The sequence below is a fragment of the Danio rerio genome, chromosome 1 (assembly GCF_049306965.1).
Source record: "Danio rerio strain Tuebingen ecotype United States chromosome 1, GRCz12tu, whole genome shotgun sequence".
Classification (NCBI taxonomy): domain Eukaryota; kingdom Metazoa; phylum Chordata; class Actinopteri; order Cypriniformes; family Danionidae; genus Danio; species Danio rerio.
In genome coordinates this window covers 27333219-27348514 of record NC_133176.1, presented here as the reverse complement: position 1 = coordinate 27348514, position 15296 = coordinate 27333219, and the positions used below count along the sequence as shown (strand labels likewise).

The following is a 15296-nucleotide window of genomic DNA, read 5'->3' as shown; positions in this document are numbered from 1 at the left end:
AACTGAACAGTTTCAAGTTACAAGTTTCGCTCACCCTTTTAATCAAAGTAATAGTGATACATACTGTATATGAACATTTGTGAATATGTGAATATACACTGAAAAGTGGATTTATTTGTACTAAGCATTTTGTCATTTTCTGCAAATAAATGGTTTAAATTACATTCATTTTGAAAACATGTCATATGTTTCTTATCAAATTAAACACAAATGAACATTTTACTTATATAGACAACTATATACTTATATAGGACATATAACCCTATATATGACAAATCCACACTGTAAAAAAGTTGACTCAACTTAAAATTGCTGCAAAGCTTTTTTGAGTCAGCTCAACTTAAATCGAGTCAAGTGTAGTACTTGGGCTGAAAGTTGAGTGAACTCAAAAAAGCTCTGCAGCAAGCTGGCTTACAACTTTGAGTTTAGTCAACTTTTTTACAGTGCAGTTAGAATAATAAGTTAGAAGTAGTCTCTTATTATTTATTTATTTATTTATTGTTTCAGTATTTCGTTACATTGTTGTTTTGTTACTGTTCTATTCTAATCAGATACATTATTATTGATATAATGAAATAATTTTGAAGTATAATAGTTTATGTAAGTGTTTTAAACAGCTGCTATGTACACACAGCTGATGACAGTTGTGATTAATATTAGACAGTACTTCCGACAAATAAATAAATGAACAGATGAGTAAAAAAAAGGAAAAAGAATATAACAAAAAATGTAAATACTCACAATAACATTGGTAGAGAAACATGGACCACTGGCTTGAAAGAATGATTCATATGACTTAATATAGAAAGCAGTGTTTAAAAATTAAACAAGACCGTCTTTTGTATTGCGGTAAAATAAAAAGCATAATATTCATGATAAAACCTGAAACAAAACAGTTTTATCAATGCGAATTAAAACACAAGAAAGTGCATGTCGTTTTTCATTGCCCTTGACCTTGAAGTGAGCTCTGTTAAATGTTGATGTTCAGTTCATGCAGGAACATTTTACGATGTCTACCTCCCTCTGGTGGCCATTATATAAATCACAATTTGCTCACACTCAAGTGGTTCTATCTCAGCTTTTATGAACGTCTGTCTTCTATTAAACGTAAATAGATATTCTGAAGAATGTTGGGGAAAAGCATTCACTGACATACATAGTAAAAACAAAAGTACTATGAAAAACAATGATTTAAAAATTTAAAGCATATATTGATGGTATTTCATCAATGACAATAGGCGTAATGTGGACTTTTGCGTTACTCCTGAATTTATAAAGTTTTACTATTAGAAATTTATGTTTTAACGTGATTATAATAGAGATTTGTTACTTTCTGATACAGTATTTGGACCACTAAAGTTAACGTAGGGCAAAACAAATTAAAAGCATCGCCCAGCTAAAAATATTTAAAATTCTTTAACAATAAAATATAATCCATACCTGAATATTAGCTCCATATATTCTGTTGATAATTTTAGATGTCGATTAACTGGTAAGCTTCGGTATTTAATGTGAAAACGGTTTGCCATAGGAATCGACAGGAAGCGTACAGTGCAACATCTCTACGCCCTCAGTGAAGCTCAGCCTTTATCGTAGTAGGTTTCGTAAGCTTATCCGGCTGTTGCTTTGGTAACTCGCATAAACAAATGGCGTCCATGATGAGCTGAAAACAGTGGCAACCTCTCGTTTCTTTGGGAGCTACGGTAGGTTTTTTATTTATTTATTTGAATGTTTGGTGTTTAAACGTCTAACGAGCACGTTTCTTTGTTACGTTATACAACAAATTGTCTTATTGAAACATTGTGTTTGATAAGATGGACGGCGAACCTGTTTCCACAACGCTTGCTTACACAAAAAGCCCCAAAACATCCAGAAGAACAACTTTTCAGGTAAGTTAACATAACCTTAACGCGCTAGTCAGAAACATCATACTTTGTTATAAAGACGCATTATACGTACATATTGTTGTTTTTGAATTTTAGGATGAGCTAAAGAAAGCTGTGTCTGCTAGAGCAAGCAGGCATAGTTATTCTGATGACTTTGAAAATGATGACGATGAAGACTGTAAAGTTAAAAGTGATGATGATGACGACGGTACGTATATGCAGTTTACCTTACCTTAAATGAGTTTGTCCAACTATCTTACACGACATATGAACAATTAATTAGTAAACAATAATAATATTAAATTAAAAAATAACCACCGTTTTTAGAGTTGTTTTTCTTGTTGTTGCAATGTTCTCTTTAAACTGACTGCTCCATACATAATTTCTGAAAATTACAAAAACAAAATAGTAATTTTCATAAATCATGTTTTTTTACAACTGCACTCTATCTGAAAGTTACAAAAAATAACAAATGACTTATCTGCTGGTTCAGTTGGCATTTCTATGTGGAGTTTGCATGTTCTCCCCGTGGTTTCCTCCAGGTGCTCCGGTTTCCCCCACAGTCCAAAGACGTGGTATAGGTGAACTGGTTCCGTAAATTCTTGTCCGTAGTGTATGAGTGTGAATGAGTGCGTATGGATGTTTCCCAGAGATGGGTTGCAGCTGGAAGGGTATCCGCTGTGTAAAACATGTGCTGGATAAGTTGGTGGTTCATTCCGCTGTGGCGACCCCAGATTAAAAAAAGCAACTAAGCCAAAAAGAAAATGAATGAATTAATGAATATATATATATATATATATATATATATATATATATATATATATATATATATATATATATATATATATATATATATATAAAATAAAATAAATTAATTAAAAAATAGAATTTAACTGTACATGCACATTTTTCATATGTGTAACCCATTGCTTTCAAATTTGGCTTAAAAAATGAATAAACCTGCTTCCTTAAAATAATTTAATAAATGTGCAAAATTATAAAATAATGTCAACTGAACAGTTTCAAGTTACAAGTTTCGCTCACCCTTTTAATCAAAGTAATAGTGATACATACTGTATATGAACATTTGTGAATATGTGAATATACACTGAAAAGTGGATTTATTTGTACTAAGCATTTTGTCATTTTCTGCAAATAAATGGTTTAAATTACATTCATTTTGAAAACATGTCATATGTTTCTTATCAAATTAAACATTTGCATGTTCTCCCCGCATTTGCGTGGGTTTCCTCCAGGTGCTCCGGTTTCCCCCACAGTCCAAAGACGTGGTATAGGTGAACTGGTTCCGTAAATTCTTGTCCGTAGTGTATGAGTGTGAATGAGTGCGTATGGATGTTTCCCAGAGATGGGTTGCAGCTGGAAGGGCATCCGCTGTGTAAAACATGTGCTGGATAAGTTAGTGGTTCATTCCGCTGTGGCGACCCCAGATTAAAAAAAGCAACTAAGCCAAAAAGAAAATGAATGAATTAATGAATATATATATATATATATATATATATATATATATATATATATATATATATATATATATATATATATAGTGTGTGTGTGTGTGTGTGTGTGTGTAAATATTTAAGCTTTGCACATTGTTTTTACCTTGTATAGAAATGTTGGAATTTTTTCCACAGATATACTCAACACACTCATTAAAACACAAAAACAAAAAAAGGAGAGATTTAAAGCTGGGAAGACAAAGGGCAAAATCAATGATTTCAAGCTTTCAGATGATGAAGAGGAAAATGTCAAACCCAAAAAAGTCTCTTTCATGAAAACCAAAAGGACCAGCTCACCTCTACACTTTGAACAGTCAAACTCAGCGGGAAGTGCAGACGGCCAGTGTAGTTCTGTTTATTCCAGCCAGTCCAGGAATTCATCTCAAAGTCCAAGCAATACTTACACTCCAGAGAAAAATCAACAGTCAGATTCCCCTTTTTCCTCTTTATCTGATAAATATCTACCTGAGTCCACTTTACTCAAGAATGATGAACAGTCGAAATCAGCAGTGCGGCTGAGCAACCAGACAGAATCTTCTATGGTGAGGAAGAGCCTATCAGAATCTCCACTGCCACTAAACTCTGAGAACAGTCAGTGGGATTCGTCCATACCTTTTACATCAGAAGGCTCACAGTGGGACAGTCCAGTGCCATTGCCTTCAGAAAAACATGAAGACAACCAGAAGATTGAGAAAGATGATGAAGTGCCTGTTCCTCAACCCAGGGAAAGAACTGTTAAATCAAAATCGTCAGCAGGTTAGACCAAACATTTTAAAATTTTGCAAATTTTTTTATTTAAAATTAAGTTTTCAACCGTGTTTGTGTGTTTTTTTCAATAGAACAGCATTTATTTTTTCAATAGTTTAAAATCATTTTGTACAGTATGACTAGTGTTTACGATCACTGTTTAACAATTGAATGTAGTTTTGCTGAATTAAAGAATCCTTTATTTCTTTTTTGTTCTTTATTTTCAAACGGCGGTAACATCAAAGCAAAAAAATAAGAATTTTTAAATTAAAAATGCTATCACAAAGTGTGTAGCGTTTCAAGCACACCGGCTCTTTATCAAACAGTATTCATCATAGCAAGTTACTCTTTTTATACACTCTTTTTATACACAACGGATCACATGATCTCAAACAGTATCTCACAACAAAAAAAATAAAAATACGCATTAGTATATTACACAACTTACATATTCAAAACGAAAATACAAAAACAAATCCTAATAATACAAACAGAATATAAAAAAAGAAATACAACAAAATACAGCCAAAAAAACTACCCAAACAACTAATTAAACATTAAAGAAAAGAACGAATATCAAACTCATTTAAACCTCTCGGAGACAATATATAAAAATCCAAAACGCTTCATGTTGTAACAAAAATTTATTAAGATCTTACCCTCGACATGGACACTTATTAAGTCCAATCTCTATGTATTGTAAAGTGGTGACAGAATGTTTTTTTCTTTGGTAAAGTTTTTTTTTTTTAGCTATATTTTGTTCTATTTCTTTGTTGCATTCATTTTTGCAGGTTTGGTATTGTCACCTTTTAAAATCTATTTTGCAATTTTTGCTGTTTGGCTGAGCACCCATTTATAGGGATGTGCGTGCTTTTGTGCATTTTTACTTTTCTTTCAAATATTTATATATTATGATAATAATTGTAAGTGATTATTCAGCACCAAATCACTTTATTAGAAAGATTTCTAAAAAGTTTTTGTGACACTGAAAACTGAAATACTGCCTGCTATACATTTAAAATAATATATTGTTATTATATTATTATTATTTAGTAATATTTTATTATTTGTATTATTGTTTTAAATAAATCAAGCTTTGATTAGCATAAGAGACTTTTTACAAAAAATGGCCACCGCCATTTATTGATAGGATTACAAGAATAATGCAAACTGTATTTTTTTGTAAGTAGCAACAATTTTTTTGATCGGGATACCACCTCTATCTCATTTCGACCCAGGAACAACTAGTGTACTTTTGAAAAGTTGATGAAGGTTGCATGATATTTACCAGCAAAATCACCCATATGTCAGAAACCAACAAATAAAACACCTTTTTATGTAAACAGGTTGTCTACTTCAAGATGTGTCACCCAGGCCTAAGCCCAGGCAGAAGACTAGCAATTTGTGTGACACTGGCCAGTTAGAAGAGGAAACAAAGCCTGAAACCCCTGACTGCAGCAGAGCAGCCACATCCTCTATGTCTATAGCGTTCTCCAACAGATCTTCCTCTGAGAAGAGTCAAGCCTCTACCAATAAATGTACAAGTGTACAGGTAAAAAATATAGTAAATCAGAGAAATAGAAAACATACAATTAAAGAAAATGCATTTAAACTGTTTAAAATACTAAAACACAAGTGAGAGATCTGTTTTATAATTTCCAAGAATTAATAAATCTGGTTCAAGCTGATGTTTTGACAGACCCTTTCTTTTTTTTAACTGTGCTTTAGGGTCCAGATGGAGACCAAGCCATGACAGAAAGATCGTTTTTATCATCAGAGCAACTATCTGAAAATCTAGCCACTGCTGGCAGTGGTATGTAAAAAAAAAACTACAACAAAAAAAAGCGTTTTATTGTTTAGAATAGTATTGAGATTATATTTTGGTTTTTGGTATTGGTGACCTGTGACAGATGACAATTTATAATAGTTAAACAGTTATTAATAACTTTGTATGTCTATGGATTTTTCATTATAGCTGCCACAGAAGAGAGCAAAGAGAGAAATTATTCTACATCCTTTGAAGAAAAGCCTGTAAGTCAGATGAAGTGTGAAAATGTTTTATTATTATTAATATTATGATTCTTATTATTAAAGATCCCCTATTACGGGTTTTTGAAAATGACCTTCCATGCAGTGTGTAACACATCTCTTCAAGAGTTCACACTTAGCTGATGATTGATTATAAAGCTTGTTTGGCATGCTGTCCTATGAAAGAGCCCTGAGCTCATAAAATCCTCGAGCCCGGGGCTCCCTCCCGTTTGCGAAGCGAGAGGGGAGTTTAAGCTCAGGAAGATCTCAAGAACTCCCCTGCTGTAGTAGCTAATGAACAGATAGTGATTGCTCTTAAGAGATAAATACTTACTAGGAGCATGTCTATGGTGCCAATTTGGATTAGCCAATTAACATAAGTTAATGTTAACATAAGTTGCATGTAATTGGATGGTGGGAGGAAACCAGGGGAGCATGGGGAGAACGTATAAACTCTGCACATAAACGTCGGCTGGCTTGGTAAGGACTAGAATTAGTGATGTTCTTGCTGTGAGGCAACAGTGCTAACCACTGGGCCACCGTGCCACCCATCTAGGAATGGAGGAGTAGGGGTGGAAAGAGGGGATTCTTCAAAACGAAGATGGCTGTTATATGGAACTTAGGGTTTATAAGGTGGCTTAGGAATTGTCTGATTGGTGAATCATATATTGGATAATGTTGGACCGACTTCAAGCAATCATAAGCACTTGATCCTCTCGAAATTAGTTTATAAATAAACTTCCCTAAGTGATTTTTTTTAATCTGAAAGTGCACCATGTTTAGAACTGTTAATTCTTTTAAAAAGTCTATTTGATATTGTATTGATATCAAAACATTGCCAAACATGGTCCCGGGAAAACTTGAACCTGCCTTTCCCTTCAAATGCTAGCAAAGTGTGGGGGGTGGGATTGCATCATGATATGAAGATGCATGATTGCACTGATCACAGACCACTGTTTAGCCAAGCCAACCCTGTGCTGTGTTTGTTCCTTTCATTTATTTTGATAATTAACAAAGACTATAGAATACACAAGACATGTCACTTTTAGACTTGAATGGGGAAAAGTGTAACTGTCAATATGGCGAATGAAGCCCCGCTTTCTAGTACAGGAGCCAGTCAGCGATCGCTATATAATGAATAAAGCTTGAATTCTATTACAGTAGCCAGTCAGCGATCGCAATTGTTTAATTTTATGAAATGTAATTGTAAGCTTGACAAGTAGTTTTGGAGAATTTGATGTTTCCCTGTTCTAACAGAATGCCCAAGCATACTGCCTGAGAGCCGTTTCAAACATGGCCGCTGAGTGAAATGATTTGCCTTAAAGAGACTGTAATTAATACAATAACCTACCCTGCAACATGGGATTCACCAGCCATTTGTTATTAAAAGAAGGATCAGCACCAAAAACTATTAATGTATGCAGTACTGTTACTAGGCATGCAGTAAACATTATAGGCACCCAGCTGCAGGGCTGCCAATAAGAACCCCTGAGCATGTGATGCTCTGGTGTTTCTCGTTGCTATGGCCATCAACTGTTCTTAGAGGTGGCCTTGTCGATTTTCAAAATGATGTAGCTTTTGCCATTGTGTCTATTAATACCGAATGTGAGCCATTGTTATTGCTTAATGTTATGATTAAGAACAGAGCAATATGCTGGTGTTTAACTGCATTGGGCTCACACATATTCTCTACACTATGGCTCGCTGCTTAATGTTTTTTCCATCATGCACTGAACACAGTCCACCAATCACAAAATACAGGGTCATCAGGACAGTCACCACAGATTAGTGACCCACAAAGGATTGCATTAAAAAACAATATGAATCGCTGAACAAATAATTCAGGAGTAAAATGATTTGGTAAAATTAAATGCATTTTATTTTTTGATCTTGCATGCACATCAGCCTGTTGCTGGAGACCCCCAAAATCACAATCTGACCTTTTCTAATGCATATAGGTGCTCTTTAAATCACAGAATTGGGCATGTTTCAGCACTGTAATATGAAGCTATGACTAAATGATGTAGTAGCCTACAAATTAAGGTGAATTAATTTACGTTAATACTGACAGAACTTTTAAGAGTGTTTACTCTTTTTTCCAATCAGGAGAGTTCCCAAGGTGACCTTGAACAAGCATCAACCACACCAAACCAGATGTCTAGAAAAACCACTGACAGGTTAGTAAATTTGTTTTTTGAAAGTTTATTACTGGATTTGGACTCCCAATGCTTGCTATAAACACTCTCTGTCAGCTCAGGGTTTGATGCAGCAAGTTTTTGATTAACTCAGGAGTGTGTGCTCTTGGAAGTGTGACATCTGCGGCAAACAGGCAATCACACGAAACATAGAGTGTCAGTTTGATTCATTTCATGTGAGAAGGTTTGCTTCTCTGCTAAGCTTTAGATCCTTATGAAATACTATGAAATACCCAAAATAAATTCTTTCACAAGGCAGAAAAAAATCCAGATAAATCTCAGTGCATTGACAACAGAAATAAAACATTTTAATCTTTAAATTTGAGTTAAACAGGACCTTTGAATTTTTAAACACTTTAAAAATAAACATCAAACCTGAAACATTTTTATTTGACTAATAACTCAATTAAAGACATTTTATTGAAATCAGAGATATTTCTAGACAATATGCAAAGTAGTTATATTAATCAAGCAATACATTTAGTTTTTAAATGTAACCATTAGACTGTCAGCAAGATATCACTGCTATAAAATTTATAATATCATAAACATGCTGTATTGAAACCATATTAAACTAAGAACTATCTGTTTCTAACTATTCTGCTAAATACTACAGTATGTTAATTGTTTAAAATGTTTTAAAGATGAAAAAATCCTCACTTTACATGTAACTATAGAGTGTTACTGAAATTCATTCAATAAACATTGTAAACTGAAATATTTTGGGCTTTAGGCCTTCAAGCTGTCAGTCAACCAGTTCCAGAAAGTCCAAGTGTTCTTATAAAGCAGAGTCCAAATACTTGGGAACACTGAAAATTTTGGATCAGAGAACACAGAAGGCCCAACAGGTTCCAGAAGCAGCAGATTCACTAAGAGCAGCTGTCTACCAGGTTAGACGCTTACTAAAACATTATTACTTTAAAGGAAATGTAGAGACTGGCCGTTATTGTTTTAATGGGGAAAAAGATTTTAATGCATCTAACATTTGTTTGAAAAATAACAGGAATGGCTGAAAAAGAAAGAAGAAACCTTGGAAATTACTAGGAGGGCAAAAAAGCAGGAACAGAAAATGAAAGAGGAGAAAATGCAAGAGGTAATTAAGATGTTCAATATAAATTTCTTCTCTAGATCATTCATTTATTCATTTTCTTTTCGGCTTAGTCTCTTTATTAATTCGGGGTCGCCATAGCGGAATGAACCGCCAACTTATCCAGCACGTTTTTTGCACAGCAAATGCCCTTCCAGCCGCAACCCATCTCTGGGAAACAATCACACACGTTCATTTATACTCCTACACAACGGACAATTTAGCCTACCCAATTCACCTGTACCACATCTCTTTGGACTGTGGGGGAAACCGGAGCACCCGGAGGAAACCCACGAACGCAGGGAGAACATGCAAACTCCACACAGAAACGCCAACTGACCCAGCTGAGGCTCGAACCAGCGACCTTCTTGCTGTGAGGTGACAGCACTACCTACTACGCCACTGCAGCGCCCTCTTTTCCACTTAATACAGTGAAAGTTTTCAGAATCCTTTGTAAGGTTTATTAAATATGCATATTGTTTCCCTTCTAGGAAAAGCTTTCTAAAACTGCAGATGCAAAGGCCTCTTATGATGCCTGGAAAGAGAAAAAACGTGACGTCATAAGAAAGAAACTCAGCGAAAAACAGAAGCTAATCAACCAACAACAAGTGGAAATGGATAAAAAACAAGAAAAAAAGGAAACAGCAAAACAGGTCTGCGTTTTCATAAAAAATATTTACAAATACAATTATTAGAAATACTTTATTAAAACAAATATGAAAGGGATCTACTTATTTATCCACTACACATTTATACATTTCCAAAAGCAGGTTTTTGAGAAGTGGAAAGAGGAGCACGACAGTATCCTTAAAGACAAGATCAGGGAAAAGAAACAGGCTGAAAGAAAGCTGAAACTACAGAAGGTCACAGAGAAAGAAGAGAGAAAGAAGGACTGCTCCTCTGCTTTCACTAAATGGTAAGAAAGACACATTTGAAATATACGGAACTTTAATTTTAGTCTTTCTCTTTTGTTAAACAGCTCTCATTTGGTTATGCTCAAGCCACTCAGCAATTATGTATTGATTAAAATGTAAATGAGCTCTCTTTGTGAAGCCTCCTATTACAATTGTGCCATTGAGCAGAACATGACTTTCGGGTAATTACTTCAAATATTACACAGGAGCGACCAAAAGAAGGACGTCATTGAAGAGAAAGTACGGGAAGAACGCAGAAAGCAGAAGATAAAGGAAGTGGAGGAGCAATATGAAAAGGAAGAAAAAGATAAAATGGCACTGGAGATGTATGACAAATGGCTGGTGGGTTATAGTAATTTTTATCATAAATAGACCACTTGCATTAACTTTACACACTATTCCACAATCACAGATCAATTTACTTTTTAAAGACACTAGTCTAACATAAATTAAATTAAATTGCTTAAAAGTGCTATAGAATGTGTTAACACAATATATTAAATTGTTCTCTGATATTGATATAGAAAGTATATATATTAGGTAAGTGCAAATATTCTTCAGAATTCTTTTATTTTATGGGTCCATTTCCAACCCGAGTTTGCCTGAGTATGATATGGTTGGTTTTGACCAAATTTGGAAACGTTATGTATATTAATGAGCTCTGCTTTGTTGTCATTACCTGACACTTACACACACAGAAACACACATAGTGATATACTGTACTCTCAAATACACACATACAAAATAACCATACTTCAGTTGTCAAATAAATATTTTAACAAATTGGTTAATAATAATAATAATATTAATAATAAATTTTATATGTAATGCGCTTATCTTAGATTCAAATCGCTACAAGGCAAAATACTATCAATAGCAGAAACAACACAACAATGAAAACAAACAACAAAAGCAAAAATATGAACCATAAGACAGAATAATAAATGAACAAAAGTAATCATCCTAAGTTAAAAGCAATGCTAAAAAGGTGAGTCTTAATTAGTTTCTTAAAAAGGCCCACTGTATGAGAAAGACCTACCACTCATGGTCTTGAGTTTACTGTGTGGCTGATACAGGGTAAGTCCCGATGTCGAATGAAGACTGCAGGCTGGAGTGGTGAGAGTCACCAGGTCACAAATGTAACCAAGTGCTAGCCCATGCACTGCTTTGAAGGTTAAAATCAAGGTCTTAAAATCAATCCGTGACTTAATAGGAAACCAGTGTAGTTGTCGAAGTACAGAAGTAATATGGTGGCCTGTGTCAGAACTACACATGGGCTGGTATAACATTCTAAAGGTTTAACCTTGGATAAAAATATCCTGGTTTCACAGTATTGTGATTACTGCTCTAAAATATATTGTTTTCGAATGTCTGGGTAAAAAAATAAAAATTACTCTTTTTTTAAACATTTTTTTTTATTCTGCTTTGAATAAATGACTGTGTTCGAAATCACATACTTCCATACTACATAGTATGCTAAAAACATTATGTAATCCAAGTAGTATGCCCGAATTCGAAAAACAGTATGCGAGAAGTACCAGAACCACCTACTACTTCTGGCAACATTCTGAAGTGCGCATCCGATGGACACTACGCTGTCACATGATGCATCGTGATCTAAATTATGAATGGGAGGAAAATGTCATGTGATAGTGATGTCATGCGTAGTACGCCTGAGCTTCATTCATACTACTCACATTTTTTAGTGTGTAGAACGCATGTTTCTATCGGTTGAGTAGTAAATTCAAATGATGTACATACTATGTAGTAGGTGATTTCAGACACTGCCGATAAGTTCTATTTTGAACATTTAAAATATTTTGGAACATTTAACATGTCAGGCTAAATAATTCAAATGAATCAGGTCTTGAGAGAAAGGGTCTAATCTGTGCAATATTGAGCAGATAAAATATTGAGTTGATTCCTTGGTATATTTTTAAATGAATGAATGTTTTTTTTTTCATCAAAAGGGGCAAAAAGAGATGTAAACAGATAAGTCTTATAATATTTATTGGCATCCTTTCATGCCATAAAAATCACATTAAGAGCTTGAATGGTTTAATGAATAAACATGCTTAAACACTTTTATTCAACAGTTTACATGTGTTTTGTTTCCTCATTGCAAACCTAAACGTGTTTGTTGCCTCATTACATATATAGCAATATTCACAATAAGTTAAACTAACAAAAGATACATTTAAACAGAACTTGTGCGTCCCTAAACATGTTTTGGTTTTAAAATACTAGTCATTCATTTATTCATTTTCTTGTTGGCTTAGTCCCTTTATTAATCCAGGATCGCCACAGCAGAATAAACCACCAACTTATCCAGCAAGTTTTTTACGCAGCGGATGCCCTTTCAGTCACAAGCCATCTCTGGGAAACATTCATCTATACACACACATACACACTCTCATACACTATGGACAATTTAGCCTACCCAATTCACCTGTACCGCATGTGTTTGGATTGTTGTGGAAACCGGAGCACCCGGAGGAAACCCACAGGAATGCAGGGAGAACATGCAAACATCCACACAGAAACACAGAGGCTCGAACCAGCGACCTTCTTGCTGTGAGGCGACAGCACTACCTACTGTGCCACTGCGTCGCAAATGCTAGTCACATACTCAGTAAATACAAGGTTTATTAATGCAAGCATGGGTGACGAGCTGGGCACTGGGTAGCGCAGTCGCCTCACAGCAAGAAGGTCGCTGGTTCAAGCCTCAGCTGGATCAGTTGACATTTCTGTGTGGAGTTTGCATGTTCTCCCAATATTTACATGGGTTTCCTCCGGGTGCTCCGGATTCCCCCACAAGTCGAAAGACATAAGCTATAGGTGAATTGGGTAAGCTAAATTGTTCGTAGTGTATAAGAGTAAATGAGAGTGTTTGGGTGTTTCTCAGTGATGGGTTGCAGCTGGAAGGGCATCCGCTGCGTAAAACATATGCTGTGTAAGCTGGTGGTTCATTCCAATGTGGCGATCCCTGATTAATAAAGGAACTAAGCCGAAAATGAATGAATGTATTAATGCAAGCGCTTATATCAATGATTCCAGGTTTCAGAGTCAGTGTTTTGATCTGATTTTACATTAAATATTTAGATTAGAAAGAGGAAAATAATAGTGTTTGAGGCTCGAGGTCTGCCATTTCCATCTGCTGAACTCTTATTATTTAGCTATGCCTTATGTCTTGGGTATATTCTGCTTTTCATTCTATGGCAACTTTAAACAAAAAGAACAAGCTAACCAATCCCTCTGTGAAATGTTATTTGCCATTCATTTGCTGTCATTGTAGCAAAAAACAAAAACGAGAAATGGACAGACCAGTCATATATCTATGAAGTCGGTTGTCATTTACCATGTTATGCATTAAACCAAGGATATTCATATGCTTAGAGATTGCATTTAATCTATATTTAAACTACATTATGTATTGATTTTCCTCTGTATGTGTATATTGGATTGACATGGTCCTGGTCATTTTTTACAGAGAAGAAAAGAGTTTCAACAAGAGAAAGAGAAAAAAGAAAAGAGGATACAGGCTATTCTTCAAGAAGAACCCCCTCCACCCTGGAGCCCACCTAACAAAACCATCCCATTTGGAAAATGAACTTTATTTCATTTTTATTTTTACCTTGTTCTTTGACATTTAATATAATCAAATTTCAGGAGCGTTAAAAACACTATGTGGCATTTTCATTAAGATGTTTTTAAGTTCGAGCAGCAGCTTTGAGATATTTGTCTAAATTTCTTAAACCTGACATATAGCTTCATCAGTGCTGTAAAATATTTATATAGCATGGCATTATGTGTTTATTAAAGCTTTAATGTTACTTAAAAGAAATTGTTTTATTTGCTTTGGTTTTTATATTTATTTAATTTTTTAAATAATGTGTTAAACTTGCGTTGTTTTTAAGCACTTGTACTGAATTTGTTTGCTAGCCTTTACAGTTTGGACCGTTTTAATATTTGTTCTGGTGAAAATTGTTCTATTATTTTGTCACATAAAACATGTCTTGAAATTGTACATCTGTGATTTGTATTTCTTTCCAGCCTTCAAACCCTTGCACAAATCCATATGCTTTACAGAAGTGGTCTCTTCAAGGATGGTCACCGCAGTCTGGGATCTTTATAAGTTGTGTCAAAGCCTAAAAAAAAAGGATTGTCTAATATCCATATGCACTTTCCTCCCAACAAGCCAATATCCTGTTACAGTAGACATTATAATATAATACTTTTTTTTATCCCTTGGGGAGATTGAAGGAGCAAATACCTTAAAGGTAAAGTTCACCCAAAAATTCTGTCATCATTTACTCACCCTTCACTTGTCACAATGCTGTCTAGTTTTATTTTTCTGTTCAACACAAGAGAAATTATTTTCAAAAATGTTGGTAACTGATAACCATTGACTTCTTTGACCAGAGTATTTGTTTTTGCTATTATTTCAGTTATACATTTCATAACACTGTTCTACTGTTTTTTGGTTATTTTAATGAAAATTATGTACATACTTTGTCTTTAAAACCAGAGCAATGTAAATTTGCCATCCACAAAGAAATAAAGGATATAGGAACCAGCTTTAAATGTATTCTGTGCTAGTAACCCTGCAAGATATGGTCACTTCTTTGATGTTCATTTATTGTGGGATATATAAAAAAACCTGCAAAGAATAACAATGAGATGGCACCACTGCTAATGCACATTCTGAAGCTTTGAGACTAAAAGCCATCTGCTCGAAATAAAATCCCTAATGCAGCAAGATGTCTATAGATAAATAGTTTTGTTCAGAGACAGGAATTCAATTGTGAATTGTAGATATGATAGTAGTGGCTTTTGGGACATTTAAAGATGGGCAGGACGGTAATTGACAGGATCAATACTCTGAGACCCTCACATTCTATTTTTATGTTGTTCTCTTGTGCTCA

The 15296-nt window shown here is 34.6% G+C and overlaps 2 protein-coding genes across 8 annotated transcripts in view; one reads left to right on the top strand and one right to left on the bottom strand.

The window, feature by feature from the left end:
- Positions 1-15296, bottom strand: part of LOC137490010 (uncharacterized) — a 692802-nt gene that overhangs the window by 645578 nt on the left and 31928 nt on the right. The gene's annotated exons all lie outside the window — the stretch shown is intronic.
- On the top strand, positions 1633-14398 carry map9 (microtubule-associated protein 9). 4 transcript variants are annotated; one of them, XR_012402253.1, is made up of 15 exons: positions 1637-1703; positions 1815-1889; positions 1983-2094; positions 3536-4156; positions 5494-5699; positions 5876-5960; positions 6123-6178; positions 8282-8352; positions 9104-9260; positions 9374-9463; positions 9601-9835; positions 9949-10110; positions 10228-10373; positions 10578-10713; positions 13862-14398. XR_012402253.1 is itself a non-coding variant. In NM_001278845.1 (14 exon segments), coding segments are annotated over 13 exon segments (2037 nt in total). In that variant the 5' UTR covers positions 1633-1703; the 3' UTR covers positions 13982-14385.